General features: G+C 43.8%; 2 protein-coding genes across 8 annotated transcripts in view; one reads left to right on the top strand and one right to left on the bottom strand.

The window, feature by feature from the left end:
* l3mbtl3 (L3MBTL histone methyl-lysine binding protein 3) overlaps positions 1 to 14284 on the bottom strand; it is a 31543-nt gene extending 17259 nt beyond the window's left edge. For 2 of the 6 annotated variants that reach the window (XR_003751894.1, XM_029002572.1), the window contains exons 1-14: positions 14172 to 14284; positions 11887 to 12041; positions 11340 to 11451; positions 10449 to 10581; positions 9001 to 9139; positions 8601 to 8685; positions 8249 to 8343; positions 7653 to 7757; positions 6006 to 6141; positions 5422 to 5513; positions 4908 to 5059; positions 1560 to 1636; positions 1117 to 1202; positions 696 to 806 (exon numbers count right to left, since the gene is read on the bottom strand). Coding sequence is in view for 5 of the 6 variants with exons in the window: in XM_029002572.1 (XP_028858405.1) it covers positions 696 to 806; positions 1117 to 1202; positions 1560 to 1636; positions 4908 to 5059; positions 5422 to 5513; positions 6006 to 6141; positions 7653 to 7757; positions 8249 to 8343; positions 8601 to 8685; positions 9001 to 9139; positions 10449 to 10581; positions 11340 to 11451; positions 11887 to 12041; positions 14172 to 14208 (1515 nt within the window). In the remaining variant the exon portion in view is untranslated. Of the gene's footprint in view, positions 1 to 695; positions 807 to 1116; positions 1203 to 1559; positions 1637 to 4907; positions 5060 to 5421; positions 5514 to 6005; positions 6142 to 7652; positions 7758 to 8248; positions 8344 to 8600; positions 8686 to 9000; positions 9140 to 10448; positions 10582 to 11339; positions 11452 to 11886; positions 12042 to 12149; positions 12626 to 13884; positions 14122 to 14171 lie in introns of those variants that run through there. The other 4 variants (XM_029002573.1, XM_029002574.1, XM_029002575.1 and 1 more) reach the window with 4 other exon arrangements.
* A 3853-nt stretch (positions 14285 to 18137) lies between these two features.
* Positions 18138 to 21431, top strand: tmem244 (transmembrane protein 244). Of its 2 annotated transcripts, XM_029002577.1 has the most exons (6): positions 18138 to 18300; positions 19180 to 19265; positions 19916 to 19992; positions 20100 to 20225; positions 20627 to 20671; positions 21157 to 21431. In XM_029002577.1, the coding sequence occupies exons 1-6, from the start codon at positions 18208 to 18210 to the stop codon at positions 21252 to 21254; spliced, it is 525 nt and encodes a 174-aa protein (XP_028858410.1). In that variant the 5' UTR covers positions 18138 to 18207; the 3' UTR covers positions 21255 to 21431. The 2 variants fall into 2 exon arrangements, with proteins under 2 accessions (XP_028858410.1, XP_028858411.1); XM_029002578.1 differs by lacking the exon at positions 20627 to 20671.
* Positions 21432 to 21590: the final 159 nt, after the last annotated feature.

The raw sequence follows: 21590 nt of genomic DNA, 5'->3' as shown, positions 1-21590 counted from the left end.
CGGCGTGATCATCTCTGCCACTGTCCCTGTTGGGGAATGGCCAGCGGTTCTCTATCACAAAGAGCCGTAATGGTGTAATGCTGAGGAGCTCTAATCTCTCAGGTGTGCCGCACTGATAAAGTGCCTCCAAAAACCAGAGCCCTTGGCTCATGGGAACAGGCCCGGGTCCGAGACGTTAGGGGAACGAGGTGAAACGTAATCCCCTAGCTATCCTTTAAGCTTGTTTCTGTCTATTTGATTTGTTTCGATTTACACCTTTACGCAATGTTTTTTGGCAGACTGAAATTTACTGGTGGTAGATATAATCGCTGTGCTAATTAATAACCGGAAGCTTTATTTTGTTTGCATAATAAGCTTCCCAGTGTGAAGACACAGCATTGCATAAATCCTGTTTTTTTTTTTTTTTACTCCACACGAGCAGAGAAGAGCTATCAGAGGAGAAATAGAAGGCTGATCACAGATTACACATTACTGATGATTCAATACTTACAGTCACCATGACAAGCAGGGGCGTGCTGTTATTGTCATTGCCAATGGACGCATTGCAACTAAAACAATACTGCTGTATTTTGCAATATTACCAGGCGCACTGTACAGTGGAACGTTCAGACTTGTCAGTGTTAACATCCCTGTGGCCCACCCTGTCCCCAACTGTGCTGTGTCTAGTCTGGATGAACTTTGAGGCTCCCCCTCACCTTGATCCTGTGGTCGTCGCTGTCCACCACGGTAGCCACCCGCACCAGCATGGGGTTCCTCTTGTCCACAGCCTCCAGTTTCATGTGGATCTGGAAGCTGTGTGGTGGTTTCTATGGGTGGACGAATCATAGTGCAGAATGAGAGCGCATTCTGCACTAAAATAAAGCTTTCTAGCAGTTTCTAGCAGCTGAAGATGTCTGGATCACGTGGTCACAGCAAGGACGCTGAATGATGCCCGACCGTTTGTATAATTTAGACTGTATCATTTACAGCATTTATCAGACGCCCTTATCCAGAGCGACCTACAATCACTAGTTACAGGGACAGTCCCCCTGGAGACACTCAGGGTTAAGTGTTTTGTTCAGGGACACAATGGTAGTAAGTGGGGTTTGAACCTGGTAGATCTGAAGACTGCCTCACCACTTTAAATGCCCGAGCTGGAGCCGGCGAAGATCCAGTCTCTTCGAGGTATTTCTCCCAGGAGAAGTTCTCCTCACTTTGGTAACCTGTGCAACGAAAGCATTGAGAACAAGGTCCAATACTAAAAACAAGTCTGTTGGAGTAAGAAGGGTTAATGTAAGCTTTGTGTTTTCACAAAAAAAAAGAAGATAAAAATCTAAAACCCCACGCTGAATGAATCATCTGCTTTCCCTGCATGTGCCCAAAGTCCACCAACTGCTTCCCCAGATAAATCACAGACCTTCTTGCGATCTGATTATTCACAATAATGTCAACTCAAACATAAGAGTCACTAGAGCTTGTGTGTTCCAGCAAAGTGGATCATTTTGACTTGCTTACTAATATTTGACACAGCGAAATGAATTATGCCTGCTGACTGTTGTACGTTCCAGTAAAAGGTATACCTGGGGGCGTGGTCAGAGTTCTGCCATTCTCCTGACACCAGCCAATGGGATGAATGTAAGGACTAGTGGCATCACACCTATAAACAGGGGAAAATATATACACATATTAATAGAATAAAAGTAAAAGGCAAAAGTGCTTTGTCCTCGTCACTGCATTCACTGCAGCACAGCACCCAACGAAACTGTGTCCTCTGCATTTAACAAATCACCCTTAGAAAGTGGGCAGCCATGAAAGCCGCCCAGAGAGTAGTGTGTGGGGACGATAACTTGCTCAAGGGGACCTCAGTGGCACCTTGATGGTTTAACCCACGACCCTGGTTACGAGTCCGCTTCCTTACCCGCTGGGCCGCCACTGGGCCAGTAAAAGGAAGCTCAGAGGTAGGGGAAGCGCACACAGCGGGCTCTGCAACGATTACGATTACACCACTGAACCGCCACAACATGTTGGGGAATAAATGTGGAGGTGGTGACAAATGCCCCCGATGTTGGGATGGCATACTGACCGTCCACCCTCATCAGCGTCACCATCGCAAGGCTACTTTATTAAATAACCCCGGGGTTTTTAGTCAGCATACTAGAACTCTACATTAAATGTGTGGAATAACACGCTGATTGGCTGAGAGGCTGCCTGGCATTCGCAACATAATTATGATTCTGGTTAGAGCTTTTGTAAATTTATGAAGAATGGGCAAGGGACTGTGGGGGCATTTACTGTGAAAAGGGTAAAAAAGAGGATGATAGAAGAGTGACACAACATGCAATTTGGGAAGAACAACAATGCGTAAAAAAAAAAAAAAACAATGAGAGAAATAAAAAAGCGAGCAAATCAGGAGGGACGGAAGGTTGTTTTATGGTGTACACTTATGCATTTATTGATGAACATGCATAATTGACATAGAGCACAAAACGAGTTCCACACATGCTGCGCAACAAGCTCCAATGAAACCACCATCACTAAACAACCACACAATTACACCCACTTTTCTTACCCCAGGTCACGCCACTGTAAAAATATTGTCAGTTTTGTATAGCGCCACCAAGTGTGAGTTTTTAGTTTTCCATATCGTGCTCGGACGCGGTTCATCAAAATCATGAGAGATCTGGGCAGGATGTTGGCAAGAAGTTGCATTTGAAGCACCGACAAGGACTTTATCCTATGTTGAACCATGTCTTAATGCCGTCATTTTTTCTACCTGTGGAAAGACAGTTTAACCTACATGCACCAAAACCTGGCACACACGTGTGTCGTCTCAAGACAAACACATTTAGAATTGACATCCCTGTGCTAAAATGCATAAGAAGTTTTCTCACGTCCTAAACTTTTATGTTTGGGTCGTTGCCACGACATCCTATAAACACCTGCATCAAGGCAGCAAGTTCAGCATTCCACTTGTCAAATTTTTATTTCTATCTGGGAAGGTATGGCTGTAAATAGGCTTTAAAATGACCTCTTATTTTCACCTCTGATGAGTTAAATGCGACCCGCCGCATACCTGCCCTGCCGGGTGACGGAACGGAATTTAAGACCTGTGAACCAAATTCAATAACTTTTCAAGGCCATAATTTACGAATACAAGCTTTTAAGACCCTGCAGGTACCCTGTACCCACTGAGTGTGGGAGAAACTACTGATGTGCATTGAATGATGCATTATACGTTGGTATCCAGTAATGATGGATCAAAGTTTCAACACTTAAACTGTGTTTGCAGCAGAAAAAATAATGAAGGCAACATCCCCAGACAGTAGTAGAAAAAAAAAAATACATTTCATAATTTATAATCAAAATATCAAATTCTGCTCTTTGGCACTTGAACCTGTGCTTTGTCAGCCACGGTGTCTGATTCGTTGATGATGTGACCAATGAGGATGAATTAAATGGTACTTGTGTTTTCATCCACAGTCTTTCATGTCCACAACATCTACTGTCTAGCTTTTCATCCCCCCGTCTAGCTTTTGAAGGCAAAGGAGCATGTCATGAGTTCCTTTAACTTGTGTGTGTGTGTGTGTGTGTTATGTGTATGGGTAGCAGTGCAGGATGGCGTCAAACCAAATTTTTTTTTTTTAACAATATACGGTTCGCTGCAGACACAGAAGAGCAGGGGCTGGTTTGAAAACCTATTCAAAAATAACGATCATGTCATACGGTTCACCACACTCAGAAACTAGAAAAGTAAAGAGACTCAGAACTTTTTGAGCTGCACCGGGGGGAAAAAATGCAACAGCAATGGTCTTAAAAAATAGACAGTAGCCTGTTGTCTTGTAATACTCTAAATAACATTATCAAGAGTGACACTGACAGAACTTGTTCAGAATTAGATCTGTTTAAATCAATTTTAGTCAGATTACAGTCCTCATTTCAAAATGATCCAACCTCTTCATCGCACCAGTCCTGTCTTGGTCTTGAATGGTGCTGTGTGAGGACATTAAAGCAACTAGGTACCTCTAGGTATGTCTTGTACAGCTTTTAAAAGCCGATGCTGCCCACGTCTTTTCTGGGGGAGCGTCTCTTATTCAGAGCCACTTCAAAATGTCCATCATAGAAACAGACCTACAACCCTTGTAGGTGCCAACAAAAAATGTGTATTTATACTTGGATCTGTCTCATGTACTAATGGAGATCCCAGGTTCAACATTGATTGATTTAAGTGTATACCAAAAAGACACCCACTTATATTCTACACACAATGTACACACAATACTGGCCCCATACAACCATTGAGGTACACCATTATCAATCATTCATTCATTCATTCATTCATTCATCTAAACCCACAAATTCAGGTCAGGGCACCAGGACAGACAGAACCTAGTCCACAGGCAAAAACCCAGGACTGGGAACAACAGGGAAAACAGCTCCATGGTTCACCACCATGCTGCCCATAACATTTCATGATCAAAATAACATGTCATGAAACACTGTATCACGTCAAATAAACATAGAACAATAATTGGTTTTAGCCAGATTATAATTTTTACATCAAGTATTCATACCAAACAGACCATTTCTAATTCCCTTGCTGTGAAAGAGCCTCCATCAGACTTGAGTGGTCTGAGTGGTCGTGTAGCACCATCTAGTGCTCTAAAGCATGAAAGGAGATTTTGGTGCACCTCTGACCTAAAGCAGAATCTGAATATGTGCATGGAACGACAAGACACTAAACAAGGTATCATCAGGTTATAAGATTCCAATATATTTTCAACACTCATCCCCAAAAATACGAAGCAATAATGACTTTAGCAATCAGAGCAATCATGACTTTAAAAGTTATTTCAACTAGAAGTCACTACTATAATATATCTAAAAAAGATATATATATATATATAAAAAAACCTTTCACCGAACATTACCAGTAGTCGTAGCTCTCATCCCAGTTATCAAAGTGCACCAGGAAGCGATTGTCCACCATGTCCGTTACCGTGGCGACGCAGATCAGGGAAGGGTTCTTCTTGTCAATGGCCTCCAGCTTCATTCCGATGCGGAATCCTAGAGGTGTTACCATCTGAGAGGCCAAAAATATGGCATTGTTAATCACAGGATTGAATAATTTCTATATCTAATTTTTGCTGAAATCCAATATTTATGTCACTTTTTGTGGTCAAATATGTCACAAAATTTGGCACATGGGGGTTTTCAATTACTTTTTTGACATTTAGGACATTTCCAGAGAGTCTTGCACTCAGTAGTTACAGGGACAGTCTTGCTTAGAGACACAATGGTTGTAAGTGGGGTTTGAACCTGTGACTTTGTGGTCTTCTGGTTCATAGGTTCATAGGTATTACCTTCTGGGCTACTACCATCCCAATTAACAATAAAAACCTCAACAATGACACAAGTCTGTGTCTGATGGAATCCCAGCCTTACCGTGTTCTGGTTCTCAAACAGGGCTTTGGGTGCTGCCTGGCCTTTGTTCATCTTAACGTACGAAGACCAGCTGAACTCTTCATCTTTCATTCCTGGATATTGGAGATTTGGAAATGACAGACATGCTTTTATACTGAGACATGTATGTTCAGCTTCTTTTCACAAATATTCAACCAAAATGTCAATCAACTGACCCAAAAGGTTATGAGAATGTTATACCACACTTACACTTTCCATGTTTATGAACCTTTGATCTTATATCAATCAATCAAATCATAAATCAGATAATACATTCAGATTGGTCGTATATGTTCACAATTTGTGCTCTTTTGCCGGGCTCACGTTCACGTCAACTCTGCGACCTTGCGCTACTCCGTACCGGGTTTTTCATTTCCGCCTACACGCACTGGCTCACCTGTATCGCCTGGTTCTCATGGCATGATCAAGCAACAGATCTGCAGTTCAATGAGCCTTTTCTGGTCTACCCTCAAAAACTGTAATTGAATCTATTTAAATGAATAATATACTAGATCTCTACAATGTTGTTTTAGGGTATGTTGAAATGCAAAACAGTCTCATTGTACCTTTTGGAGGGTGTAGCTTGTGTCCTGTTTTCTCGCACCATCCTGCAGGATGGATGTCTGGAGAGTTGGAGTTGACCCAGAAGTCATAGCAGTCTGAGTGCTTGTCAAAGTGCAGTCTGATTCTGTGGCCCGATACCTGCAACAAAGATACCAACACACTTTCTTTTTTAGTACAACAGCAAAAAATGTTGAAAAAGTCATGAAATAACACACTGCTCAAAAAATAAGGGAACACAAAAAATAAGACATCCTAGATCTGAATGAATGAAATATTCTTACTAAACATTTAAATATAATTTATCAACCCATGGAGGTCTGAATTTGGAGTCACACTCTAAAGTGGAAAAACTCACTATAGACTGATCCAACTTTGATTTAATGTCCCTAAAACAAGACAAAATGAGGCTCAGTAGTGTGATTGGCCTCCATGTGTCTGTATGACCTCCCTACAACGCCTGGACATGCTCCTGATGAGGTGGCGGATGGTCTCCTCAGGGATCTCCTACCAGACCTGGACTAAAGCATCCGCCAAATCCTGGTCGGTCAGTGGTGGGACGTGGCATTGGTGGATGGAGTGAGACATGATGTCCCACATGTGCTCAATTGGATTCAGGTCTGGGGAATGTGCGTCCCAGTCTGTAGCATCAATGCCTTCATCATCCAGGAACTGCTGGCACTCCAGCCACATGAGGTCTGGCATTGTCTTGCATTACCCAGGGACAACCGTACCAGCATATGGTCTCACAAGGGGTCTGAGGATCTCATCTCGGTACCTAATGTCAGTCAGACAACCAGGGGCCTGTAAGCACCACCCCCACCTGTGGACGTCGGGCCCTTATACCATCCTCATGGAGTCTGTTTCAGACCGTTTGAGCAGACACATGCACATTTGTGACCTGGAGGTCACTTTGCAGGGCTCTGGCTGTGCTCTTCCTGTTCCTCCTCGCACAAAGGTGGAGGTAGCATCCTGCTGCTGGGTTGTTGCCCTCAAACGGCCTCCTCAACATCTCCTGATGTACTGGCCTGTCTCCTGGTAGCGCCTCCACACCATGGACACTACACTGACAGACACAGCAAACCTTCTTGCCACAGCTCATAATGATGTGCCATCCTGGATGAGCTGCACTACCTGAACCACTAGAGTGGGTTGTAGACTCCGTCTCATGCTACCACTAGTGAAATCACCGCCAGCATTCAAAAGTGACCAAAACATCAGCCAGAAAGCATAGGAACTGAGACGTGGTCTGTGGTCCCCACCTGCAGGACCACGCCTTTATTGGGGATGTCATGCTAATTGCCTCTAATTTCCACCTGTTGTCTATTCCATTTGCACAACAGCAAGTGAAATTATTGTCAATCAGTGTTGCTTCCAAAGTGGACAGTTGGATTTCACAGAAGTGTGATTGACATGGAGTTATATTGTGTTCCCTTCATTTTTTACATCAATACATCAACGAAGAAAGAGAACAAGGGAATGCATGCACTTTTGGGAATGGATAGTAACATACTGGCCCACGTCCTATTTCTGATGAGCCAGCATGGTCAGCAAACATGATATCCATTGTCATTGTGTAATAAATGTGTAATAGATAGCAACAAAAGAGATATAATATCATGACCACACTTGCTCAAGAGTAAAAGCTTTACCTCAGCGACTGTCAGTACACAGTACATAGATGGATGTTCCGGGTCAACCCCCTCCAGCTTCATTCCAACCCTGAATCCATTCTTACTCTGAGGGTACGACTGGTGCTGCAACAACACACGAGGGGATTTATTTGATCGGTGCCACAACATGGCTGGTGCACGTGCTTACATCCTCATCGAAAATGAAAACGTGGAAGAACATGCTAGTCAGGCGGTTTTCCGTCCTCTCGCAGATACGTCTCCCAGTAGCTGCCCCTGCATCAGATTCAAAATGCGGATGCTGGCCTACAAAGCCAAACATGGGGTGGCACCAGCCTACCTCAGAGCCCTCATTATACCTAGCACCTCGGACCCTAGAGTACTGCTGGTCCCACTTGGGACCTTCCTCTTTGGAGAACACTTAAGACTTTCTTATAGTCTGACATGACTTATGTGCTGGTCAGGACTTATGTCCTGCCAGCTGATTATGCTGTATTGCCTTTTGTAGACTGATGTTTGCATAAAAGTTAGTAGTGGCAATAAAAAAAAAAAGATTATTATTAAAAGTCACATGAGCTTGCCATGATTTGGACAGGCCAGGAATAATGCTGTCTCACCTCTTTAAATGATTTGCTAGGGGCAGCAACAGATTTTTCTTCCTCCAGATATGAGGCCCAACACCAAGACTTCTTTTTTCCACCGTATGGAACCGCTGGAAACAAAAAAAAGCGCTGCAGGTGACACCCCAGACATCTATGGACCACCTAAATAAATTTATTTTAATATTAATTGCCATATAAAAATGATTTCGCTCATTAATGCTTTTACTTATTTGATGGTGGTGGAGACATGGTATGATTTGCTTTGTTCTATGCTTATTGATACTCACATCTCGGAAATTATTCAATATAAAAGGGACAAGTGGACCCACAACATTTGTCACCTGTCTGTAGGTGCCCTTCTACTCACTGTGCCTCAGCAGCGCTGCATCTCCTCTTCGTTTCCTCCTTCCCCTCTGGGGTCCCCTTGTGGTCTTCCTGTTGTCTTTCTCTTCCTGTTTAACAGCACAGAGTCCCTTTCATCGAACAAGCAGAAAGCTTAAAGGTAGTCGTGTCTCTCCTGTATCACCCAGGACACTGTTAGTCTAGTCCAGTTAAATGACAAACCGTCTTGGCCCGACAATTACCAAACACTTCAGCCGTGGTGCATCACGCAAACATCACCAGAGAGTCTCTGCATTCTAATTTACTCAGTACAACACAGAGCCTCTCTGGCTGTGACACATTTCTGGTGGCTCTGCACGACCCGCCCGAACGTGCTCCATATTCTAAAAGCAGCATAGCGGCAACGAGGGGGTAGGGAGACTCACGTAGTCCTCGTCCTCCTCCGGTGCATCCATCGCGCCGTCTGCCTCTTCGGGAACTTTCTCTGGCTGGAGGTGGCGCTTCCTGCTGGCCCCCACCGTCTCCCAGCTGCTTTTGGGGGCTTCCTTCTTCTGACTCTGCTCCCTGCGATCAAAACACTATTCAGTAACATGAACTCGCGTACTGATATCACGTACCACAATATGTCAAATAAGGGCATCATTAGTGGAGATATTTTACAAAAATAGTTTAGCAGTAACATGTATTTTATACAATATTACAATTATCAATAATTGTTAAAAAAAGTAAAAATATTGCAGTAAATAATCCAAGTTTTTGATGGTTGACCCCATTTCCATAACATTCCAACTAAAAAAATCTTGTTGTATCGTTCTATCAAGACAGGGTACAGAAACATAAAGAGTACTAATTAATTAGAGAATACTCAGTAAGTGTTATTCCTTTTCTTTGGTTGCTCGCCCAACATGGTTTACTTTGCTATTCATATTCAGAAAAGCAAAATAAGAGAGCAAGTCCATTCGCGACTGATAAACCCACAGCAACTGCATGAAATCAGCATGAAGAACAAAATATTATTACTGCGGCCATGCTGTGTGCATTCAATTAATTCCGTAACTAATGAAACATTAACACTCATGATCACACAACGGTCAGTTTCAAACCATGATCCAGTACATCACATTTTCTAAATTGACTTTTTATAAAACCACGAGGCTTTATAACCCCCTTATTTTCTCCTCAGCTTCCTTCTGCCAGTTGTATAGACGTCATTAGCCGCACGAACAGTATGACCTTGACAAATCAGCCAATTCACTTTCATTCTACTCCATATTTACAGTCCATCAGAATAAATGCCATTATGTCCTAACTGGTACAACGCTGGCTGGTTTTTTTCACACTTGCTCCTGCTATCTTTGTGTTGCCATGGCAGTGAAATCCTGGGAAGGGAATACCACTCTCTGTCCCGGATGAACGTTCACTTGGCCGTCTACAAGACAATGGATACATGTGGAGTGATGGGGGCCAATGGCAATGCGGCACTCTCTCTCTCTCTTTCCCTCCAGCTCGCTGCATCAGCGTCAGGTCTTTGCGTTAACAAACTGATAAATTATTATTGCCGCTTTCTGCGCACTCTGTGGCGCATGGTACCGAGCTGAGGGGTTTGGGGAAAGGAAGGGAGTGTTGACTCTGTGAACGCTTGTAAACGTTCAGCGGATGAGATCTGAGCCGGTATGAGATGTGTTACATCAGTGCATACGTCACAATATACACCTACTACAAATGAACGCTGTATATTTAATACCAATAAAACTTGCATGCACTTTTAGCTGAATACTTTGTAATAAATAATCACAGTAATTTCAAACAACATATTCAGCTGATGTTCTCGCTGTTAAAAATAATAAGTGTTTCGGCCTGAAGGGCAACTCACTCCTGCTGGTCCTGCTGCAGGCAGCGCTCGCTGCAGTGACGGCCGTCGGGCAAGAAGTCCACGGCGGAGCCTTTCCTCTGGCAGCGCACACAGACCAGGCCTCGCTGGGCCCAGGGACGCTCCTCTTTCACCGCTGAGGGCGGACAGCAAGAGAAAGCATCACGAATCATCAATTCGTGGCGCACAGGACGAAAAAAAAAGCAGTAAAAAGCCCATTGGTTTTCACTAATATTCACAAATTTCTTTGTGGCATTACAGTGAATATCTATACAAAATATTATCTATATTAGCTATAACATTAACTGTAAAAAAAAAAAAAGGCAAATTGTATGTTTGATTTTATGTATATAGATTTATTATATCCAGTATATTACATTTATTTTGATGTTTTTATTATACCTTGAACTAATTACCTAATTCTGTCTGAATCAAATATTGATCATTTAAACAAGCATGAACATGATTTATGGGCATGGTAACAAACATTTAGTGCAGTTTTTCCAAAAACCCATATTCTTCCATAATTAATTTTCTGCAACAAATAGTCTTGAATTCAAATGGAACGCTGTGTTCACTAATGCTAGTCTGTCACTTTAAAAGCTTCATTAATTATAAGACAAGCTGTTTTGCAATGATCTTAGTACAACAGTTGCACTTATTAAAGACGCTCTCAAACTAACATTTTAAACTTAATGACTTAAGTGACTATTTGTTATTATCCATTTTGGAATATATTTTGCATATTGCATTGTTGTTTTTCACAGGGAAAAGAGAAAACGAAATTGGCCCTAATCACCCCTAAACCGGAGTGTTAACGGCTGCTATTTCACTAGTAGGGAAGTAAATAAAAGTCCATTTTCCTTTGTCCAGCGTGCGGGCGGATTAACTTGCCTTCTTGAGCCGTGGGGACGGACCACGTGGTGGTTGCATGAGCCTTCTTCACGCTATCGTCATCTGCCTCGCTGGTTATGACCTCCAAGACCCCGAATTCATTGACCCGGAACTGAAGCGGCAGACAATAGACATAACGTCTGACTCTCCACGCTGCTCCAGCCCAGCACAAAGCCAAGACCACGGCCGGGACCGCGTGCAGGGAGGGGCCGAACGCACAACCATTTCAGTGCAGCACGCTCAAATCAATGAATATTTGCGATGTATATTTCAAGATATATCGTTCCATTCTTCCGCATGCAGGCTTTTCACAGTTGAAATAGGTTCCCAATAAAATTATACTATCTACATCAATGGTATTATTTGTTTATGCTGTAGTGAGGAGCTGAACAAAGCTTAAGCTCCAGTAATATTTTCGTAATAAAATGATCGAAGGAATATTTAAACACGTTGCCAGATATTTTGGAGAATCGAGTGATTCTTGTCTACTGAAGTAAAATTAAAATAAACCCTGATACTAAGGCTACACCTTAACAGAAAAACACACCTTCGCTCCCGATCGTAGGCCACAATGCTTACGAACCTTCAGCTCGCTTCCAGGCAACGTTCCCACCCCGTCTTTCCAATCCATTGCCCTGTAGACGTCAAAATCAGGAGCGGCTGCGTTCGCGGCGGAATCCTCCATGGCAAATACTGCGAAACCTGCAAAAGGAGCCGCATATCATTACTGTGACCTGCTCGCAACCTTAACATAGTGGCTCTGACTGCTGTAACATACAGATAGTGTGGGTAAAAACTCTTTATATTTACTTTTATACTTATGAAATTGATCAGACGCGCCCTTATCCAGAGCGACGTAGTGGTAGTATTACCCTAGCATGTAACATACTCGCCTGTGAACCAGAAGACCCAGGTTCAAACCTCACTTACTACCATCATGTCCCTGAGCAAGACACATAACCCTGAGTGTCTCCAGGGGGGGGACTGTCCCTGTAACTACTGACGGCAAGTCGCTATGGGTAAGGGCGTCTGGTAAATGCTCTAAATGTAAATGTATTCACATGGGTTTAAGTGTCTTGCTGTCTTGCTCATACGACGGAACATTGAACACAAACGTAGCAAGCACGTCACATTCGCGTGTAAAAGGCATTTTATACTCCGCAGAGCGTTAAATTCATCTTTAGGGCGAATGTGAAAGTGAAGCGCCGCGTCGTTCCGCAGCTGGGAGGCCTACAGCGCTGCGCGGGGCCGCCGCCAGGGGGCGCCACGGGCCGCGTTTCGCAGCGCCGCGCTGGAAACTTTCAGGACCCCCCCCCACACGCACCCACCCACCGTCCAACAATGAAAGCACTACGCGAGAAATGGAGACGCGAGGTCATCGCACGCGTTTTCCGCCGATTGCCGGGTCGCCGCGGCGCCGCCAAGCCCCCCCGCGGCGTCCCAACAACTTGTTTTAATTTATCGCCGCGCTTCCGCCCGCTTTTTCGCCCGCGAGCCGTGGAATTCGGCGCGGGCGTCCGGCCAGTGGCGTTAACGCGGCAAAATCGCAATTTATTTATTTGCCGCGGCGCGAATTCGGCGCAAAGCGGCGGGCGGAGCACGAGTTACCCCCGTCCTGCGTGGACGTGGGGTCGATTCGGACGCGCCGCGCACGCACGTGTAATTATAATGTAATGTGTGGGATTTCATCGGGACCGGGAAGCGCGACGACTCGGGAAAACAGTGCCACGGTTGCCGTCGCTCGCTCCAGCCTACGATAAAAAAAAAAAAACAATTATTATTCCGGGCACAATACTTTTTACACCCCGACAATTTATTTTTATAATACGATCCGGTTTTAAATGTTCTCCCCCCGCCTCCCTCAGTCGGAATAAGTCGGGCGTGTTTTACTGCCACGCAGTCGGCAAAAAAAAAACCCCAAAAACCGCAACTGCGTCCGACAGAGGCAGCAACAAAATAATAAAAAAATTAAAAAACACTTTCCGCCCCTTCGCTCCGACACTATTTAACGCGTTTTTAAAAGGCAGTTTCCCAAAATGGCGGAGCCGGAATATACTCTATATAATTTCCCAGCCGCGGGCCCGCGGAATCGCTGCGTTGTCGGCGCGGAAAATGAATTAAACGAGAGTTTAAAGTGGCGGCGGGGGGACGGACGGAGGAAGCCCGACGGAGGCGAGAAAATGTCATTTGTTGTCATCGTCGGCTTTTTTTTTTTTCTTTTTCTCTCTTGTCCGCCTCGTTTGACTAGCGCCCAGTTTCCAGTCGCGTCCATCCGCGGGAGAGAATGACACCGACGCTGGAATTTGCAAATCGCCAAAATAACATATATATACATCTATATGTATTAACATACACACGCGTATATCGCCGACTTGCTTATCGTCGCCCGGAGAGAATAAAACGCAGGCCGGCTCGCGTTTTTTAGCAACTGCGCTAATTTGCTAAGCTACTTTTTTTTTTTCTTTCTTAAAGAAGAATAATTTGATTTCGCGGATCTGTCGCATTGGAAAAAGACCCCCATTTTTTTTCCCCGGGTGAAAATTACCGATGGCGCGTCCGGCCGTCTTCTACTTTTTATCGCCAAGTTCCGCTCCAATCCCGTCGCCGCGAAGTAAAACGCGACGAAAGTAAAAAAAAGAAAAAAAAAAAACGCGACGCGTCGGGCTTTTGTTTTGGGTTTTTTTTTTTTTGCTCCCTTTTTCTGCCCCGCCGGTCGCCGCGTCCGATTTTGCGACGTCAAAACTCTCTTTTTTTTATATAATATAACGCGCCGCTGTATTTTTTCCCCCCGCCGTTTGGTTTTTTTTCTCTCTTTTTTTGTCCGCTTCTTACCCCAAATTCTCCCACGAGTGCTGCGGCCAGTGCGCATGAGCGGAGGAGCTGGTCGAGGACCGCGCCGCTTCGCAGAACCGACACACGATGCCGGGCGGCGGCGGCGCCGAACTTTTCACAAGGGCGAATTAGCAAAAAAAAAACAAAAAAACCAACAACGACAACATCCGCAATAAACACGCGTTTTCGCCCTTTAACAATACGCTGCGGCCTGCTGGTAATAATGCGGGAATAAAAAAGGGGAACTCGAATGAACCCGATTACGTGCACGCCGCCTGTTTTCGTCGCACGGACGCGAGTCGAGGCGACACGATGCACGCCGGCTACCGAGACGAAACTTTTACTGCTGAATACGAACGTCCGCTGAGTTAAAAACGACGTCGACGTATAGGGGGGCTATAAACAGACGCCCATACCCAGAGCGACTTACAATCAGTAGTTACAGGGGACAGTCCCCCCCTGGAGACACTCAGGGTTAAGTGTCTTGCTCAGGGACACAATGGTAGTAAGCGGGATTCGAACTTGGGTCTTCTGGTTCATAGGCGAGTGTGTTACCCACTAGGCTACTACCAGACCCAATATTCTACAACTCACTTTGTTGCAGAGTGGACTTCAGATGAGCCCAAACCTACATTCACGGCATTCATCAGACGTTACAGGGACAGTCCCACTAAGTGTGACTTGGACGTGTCCTGTTCAGGGACACAGTGGCAGTTAAGTGGGGTTCGAACCCGTGACTTTGTGGCCTTCTGGTTCATTTTACTCGCCAGGCTACTGCAGCTTGTTCTCGTGCTTGATTGCAGGCTTCCGCTCTGTCCAGCTTCTTGCAACACAATCACGACTTTATTTCTTCGTTGAAGTGTGTTGACAGTGTACACGCTTGCTTTCCCACACTTGTGTCCTTAAAATGTGCTTGCGTTGGGCAAAACAGAGTTATCAGTGGCTGTTCCGTGCTTAAAAGAACATGTAGCGTCCACTGAAGGTTTACCAAAGGCCTGTTATATGCATTCCCCGTTACGTTACTTAAACGAACCATTAGACATACAAAAAAAAACCCTGACTGACGCTCCCAAATCGAGCCCATTAACAAATAAAGTTTCTGTCTTCATTTCATCAATCAATTTTAATGCTGACAACAAGTTTCAGGAACCGTGTGGGTCAAAATTGCAGTATAACTACGTAGCCATGAGAAGCTCTGGCCTGCGAGACAGACGGTTGAACAGGGTTTGTTTTTTATTAAATAGCGTTGAATCGCTTTACCTTTAATATGATGACATTATTTAATGAACTGGCAGAAATTCAACACCCATGTTAGATCACGAGAGTACACTAAAGCCACCCCCCCTACCATAATCCACCTTCCATTAGCCCGATGTTGAAAGTAGATACAAAAATGTCTATGGTCAGTCCAGACATACAGAAAGATAACAACAACAACAAAATGTATTTCTTATATAGCCCAAAATCACATACAGTATGTCTGAATGGGCCCTACAGTTTAAACCCCCAACACTTGACCCTTCTGCACACAAGTAAAAACTCCACACAAAAAAAAAGAAAGAAAGAAACAGATATAGAGAGGGACCCCCTTCCAGGGTGAGCCTGCAAGTGGTGTCTGTGTAGTGATTGTCCAATAAGGAAAAGAAAGGCCTACAGTTGTAGAGGTGGAGAAGTCCCAAATGTAGTCCAGAGTCAATGGACATTACATGTCCATTATGATGCTACTGGTCCACTTGAAAATGCCTGAAGCTTTAGTTGTTAAACTAGATGCACAAGTAAATAGTGCAAAGAAAAGTAAAGTAGGACAGTGGGTGGCTGACAACACCGTATTGGTAATAACAGTGTGAAACACAGTATAAAACCAGTTCCAATAGTCAACCATGCCATCATTAGCAATGAGATCTTCTTTGCATGAAGAGCCTTATGAGGTTCAAGCACAATAATGTTTGCACATTTGAGGTCCCATGATGCAACATGGTTCACCAAGTTACGATGCCTGATGGGCGGTTGGGTGAGCTCATGCGGTCCATGTCGTAAGTCAGCGAGGCCAGTAGGCTTTCCTCACTGCGGGCTGTGAAGATCAAGTTTCTTCATCTTGAGTCTTGAGCGATCTCGAACGACCTGTTTGCATTTTATTAGAGCCTGTCGTGTGACACAAAATGGCGATGCTACAGTATTACCGTATTGGCCTAAATATGAGATGACCCCAAATGTAACAATGTAACAAATGTAGGGTGGTAGTAGCCAAGTGGTAACACACTCGCCTATGAACCAGAAGGCCCATCTTCAAATCCCACTTACTACCATTGTGTCCCTGTGAAAGACACTTAATCCTAAATTTACATTTACAGCATTTATCAGACGCCCTTATCCAGAGCTACTTACAATCAGTAGTTACAGGGACAGTCCCCCCCCTGGTGCAACTTAGGGTTAAGTGTCTTGCTCAGGGACACAATGGTGGTAAGTGGGATTTGAACCTGGGTCTTCTGGTTCATAGGCGAGTGTGTTACCCACTAGGCTACTACCACCCTATTAATAAATTGCTCCAGGGGGACTGTCCCCGTCACTACTGATTGTAAGTCGCTCTGGGTAAGGGCATCTGATAAATGCTCTAAATGTAAATGTAACACACTTGTTTTAAAATATTATTTTTGGCACTGTTTTTTTGTATAGACTGTAAATGTTAGACTTTTTAAAAGTATTTTACGAAAGATTCATATTCGGGTCAATGCAGTAATCTGAAAAATCTATATTACACGTATGAGGGTCAATAGATTGCTACTCCAATGCATATCACTTGTCAGCCAAAACATTTACATGGAACAGAAGACCTCTGCAACTGAAGCAGCCTGTTACGTCCCTGGACGTATCCCACCCACGTGTGTCCTGTCTCTTTAAGGTTGACTGAGCTCCACCTACCATCTGCCTATTGGTCACCTCCACCTATATAAACTGGCTTCAGATGGTGTTTGGGAGGTCCCCTGGGTCTACAAAGATCCGCAAGGAGCGCCGTTGGGGATCTCGTTCGTGTGGGTTGTTGCTTTGTGTGATAGACCCCTTGTTGTTAGCCTGTTAGCTTTGTGTGTGTTTATGTGGACTTTTTGTTAAGTTTTATTTTTAAGTTTGAGTTATTCCCTCTTTACCAACCTTTCCCCACACACTGCTCCCCGGGCGCCTGTCATGGCTGCCCACTGCTCACTAAGGGTGATGGTTAAAAGCAGAGGACACATTTCGTTGTGTCACCTTGTGCTGTGCTGTGCTGTGTAACACAATGACAAAATCACTTAATCTAATCCTTAGGCTGTTCTGATGTTGGTTAGCCGTGCTGAGTCTTCTGTTTTATTGTACATCTTGGCTCACTGTAAATAAAAGCACTGTTTGTATGCTTTGTTTGGTTGTGTGTGTGTGTAACCCCTAGACTTAGGAACATGACACAACCATATCAACAGTAGCAGTGGTGGCCTAGCGGGTAAGGAAGCGGACCCCTAATTGGACGGTTGCCGGTTCGACCGCCAAGGTGCCACTGAGCAAAGCACCGTCCCCACACACTGCTCCCCGGGCCCCTGTCATGGCTGCCCACTGCTCACCAAGGGTGATGGTTAAAAGCAGAGGACACGTTTTGTTGTGTCACCGTGTGCTGTGCTATGTCTCACAATAACAATCACTTTACTTTCACTTTGTACTTTCAGGGTGGAAAAAACCTTTAATGTACTTAGAACTCATTCCCAGAATTCAGGAGGTTTTCTACAGTGAAGGAAAACACTGTATAATGATATAGACTAAAAAAGGAAAATACTAAACAGAATATTAATATTAACTTTTGCATGGAGAGTATTAAAAGCAAGAGGGAAGTGGGGTATTTTTGTGACGAACATGAGCTGGGCCTAAGGGGCGGGTCTTACCTCGGCCCAGATCGAGAGAGGCTTTTTCTTTAGGATTATCCCGTTAAGGCCAACCCCTCGATGAGAGCTGTGCATTCGCGCTACCTGCGACCCGCGAGTGTCGTCAGGCACGATACAACGATCGGTGGCCATTCATGTTGTTGGACTACTGCTGCAGGTGCTGCTCTTCTACGTTCATCAAACGCCACGGACACCTGCCAATCAACACCAAGCTGAATGATACATGGGTAAAGACCAGGATTGTTTTTTTCCGTTGTTGAGGTCTTGGCTGGTTTCGGTGGGCTATTTGCAGGCTGAATGTGCGAGTGGATTTGGAGGTGACGTGTGCGCAGGTCAGCTTCCTGTTTATCTTAGACATGTGCAGATGGCTCAGTTCAAGTCAACAAGATATTGAGTTCATATGACTGTATACCGTTATGCTGAACAGTTGTTTGTTTACTGTCGACATGAAGTTCATGATGGGACATTTTTCGTTGCCTTAACAATTTTAAATTTTAAAAATGCATTACAAGTATTAGGAAACTGATAATCAGACTTGTGTGTGTGTGTGTACATATACACACCTTCTCATTCAAATGTGTTTTCTTTATTTTTATGACCATTTACGTTGGTAGATTCTCACTGAAGGCATCAAAACTATGAATGAACACATGTGGAGTTATGTACTTAACAAAAAAAGGTGAAATAACTGAAAACATGTTTTATATTCTAGTTTCTTTGCTCTGATTACTGCTTTGCACACTCTTGGCATTCTCTCGATGAGCTTCAAGAGGTCGTCACATGAAATGGTCCTCCAACAGTCTTGAAGGAGTTCCCAGAGGTGTTTAGCACTTGTTGGCCCCTTTGCCTTCACTCTGCGGTCCAACTCACCCCAAACCATCCCGACTGGGTTCAGGTCCGGTGACTGTGGAGGTCAGGTCTCCACTTTTTGTTAAGTACATAACTCCACATGTGTTCATTCATAGTTTTGGTGCCTTCAGTGAGAATCTACCAATGAAAATGGTCATGAAAATAAAGAAAACACATTGGATGAGAAGGTGTGTCCAAACTTTTGGCCTGTACTGTATGTATATACACATTGTGATACACATTCTGTTTTCTACCAGGTTGTCCTCCAGAACCTACTGATGTGCATGGTATCTTTTTATTCGATATACTTCATTGTGGTCAGCCTGTGCATTGGTGTACTCAGGTGAGGCCGACACATTCTCTTCTGAAGAGCTTCCTCCCCCGTTGTGTGTTGTGGCGAGCCACCGAGTCCCATTTCCTGTCACGAACGAGGCCTCAACAAAACCATTGCTTACAGTGACTGTGCCTAATTCTTTGAAACACTGTTCGTTGAACATGCTACAGATTAATGTTTGCCACCATTATTGTTCTATTAGACCTTTTTGGCTTTAATATCTGCCAAACAGTTAAAGTCAATTCCAATTCCGAATGTTTACATGGGAAAATGATTCACTCCGATAACTGAGTCTCTGAGATCAGTAAACTACAAGAAAAAACAAGAACATGACGAGTCCATGGGCATGGAAGCAGTCTTTTTAAGTAAATTTACTGTTTAACACAGAAAACAGATATTTTACATTACAACTGGAAGCAGTTATGCTATCTAAACTATTGTGGGTACATAATTCAGAAAGAAAAAAGAGAAAAATAACACAAAAAACGAGGGACAATTGAGTTCAACAAAATTCTACCCACGACGGCCGTGTGCCGTCAAAAGGCCTTACGCATGGAGCCCATGCTGATACGCTGGCCGCGGAATTGTGGCCGTCTGACCTTCGGTTGAAACGGGTGAAGCGGCGTATGCGTTAACCATCTTTCATTCCCCTTCTTCAGGGTGGAGGAGGTTGACAGCCTGCTGGCTCCCTTTGACTACACCACTCAGCCGTCATGGCAAAACAAAAAATATTTAGGTGAGTCTAGAATTGTCGCATTTAGAATATCATGAAACCACATTAATGGATGGCGGCATTCAGCGATTCGAATAAATCCTTCTTCTTTATGCTACTGTGCTGCACAGTGAGCGTAATATCCACGGAGGTGACTTATGTCCTGGGAGGCCTGATGTTTGCGTGGATTGTGGAGGAGTGGGTGTGGGACTACGCCATCACAGTCACGCTGTTACACGTTGGCCTGACCGTAGCAGGTGACTGCTGCAATATGAAATGCATTGCCGAAATCAAAAGGTCGGACAAATTTATAGAAAATTAGATCAGTTGCCATGATTACACAACGCATTCTTCAGAAATATGAACATATTCATTAGTTAGTAAGTAACTATTTTCAAATCAATTAATAGGCTCGAACTGAAAGCTGTTCAGACAATAACCAAGTAGTGGAGCTACATCCATCCATTTTGGTATGTTAATAGCGGGCGGTGAGAGCCGCTGTTAAGGCCTAACCCGGCTGTCTCATGCAGAAACCCACTTTAAGGAAAGACTTTGTTAACTCAACGTTTGCAATATAATTTCTTCCAAATGTATGCATGATGAGCAAACAGTAATGTTTTTAAAACAATGTACCATCATTTCCATTTTTCCTGTCCAGTTATGGCTGACTTTCCATCAACAGAGCACTGGTGGATCGCTCTCGGTAAAGTCTCCTCTGATTTTAAACACGTTTACACAGGGCCGGTCTTGATAGCATCATGGCGACTATCTAGAAAGTGAATGTAGACAAAGGGGTGGAGTCGCCTGACAGGACCCCACAGGCGTGACCTCGGGATCTGTGTGTACTCCACACCTGGACAGAACTTTCAGGTCCAAGACATGGGCTGCGTTGCTTTAGCACGTTACTTACCCCAGTCTGCACGGCAGGGCTGTGGAGTCGAGTTGTTGGAAATGAATGAAAGTGTAACTGCCATCCCTCCACCCCCAGCTCTAGCTAACTAGTAAATTGCAATGTTTATCATTATATAAATATTATCATTATAAAAATATGTATCATTATATAAAGGAAATGCCATTTCTGTTTGTACAAAAAGTTCCTAAAGCTGGATTATTTTCTCGCACATACAAATCTAGGCAACAAAAGATGAATTTTTTCTACATTTATGATATATTTCTTCGGTTTTCCAGGGTCTGGACTGGTGATGATGATTTTTGGAGGGCAGCTGCTAGCATATCGACTTTTCCGGAGCAATTTCGTCCACCCCACTGACCTCCAGGACTTCTAATGCCAGTTTTCTTTTCCTAAAAAAATGAAACAATGTACAGTTTAAATTTTTACATTTTATATGGTTTTCTACATTGTGATAGATGATGTGTAAGATGATGGTATGATAGTTTTGCAAAAAAAAAAGAAAAAGATGATAATTACATCATATTTTGTCTGTTTATTTCCTTATTTACCTCCAACGACTGTGAAAAAGTTAACAAAATATTAAATGTAATAGTTTACCATTATAATTACTGTAGGACTCCTGAAAATGAAAAAAATCTGCTAAGTAAATCAATGAAACAGGACGTAGATTATAATTGGCTTGAATGTGCTTTTGTCAATCAGACAAAAA

Source organism: Denticeps clupeoides, chromosome 14 (assembly GCF_900700375.1).
Source record: "Denticeps clupeoides chromosome 14, fDenClu1.1, whole genome shotgun sequence".
Lineage (NCBI taxonomy): Eukaryota > Metazoa > Chordata > Actinopteri > Clupeiformes > Denticipitidae > Denticeps > Denticeps clupeoides.
This window is presented reverse-complemented; position numbering and strand designations above follow the sequence as displayed.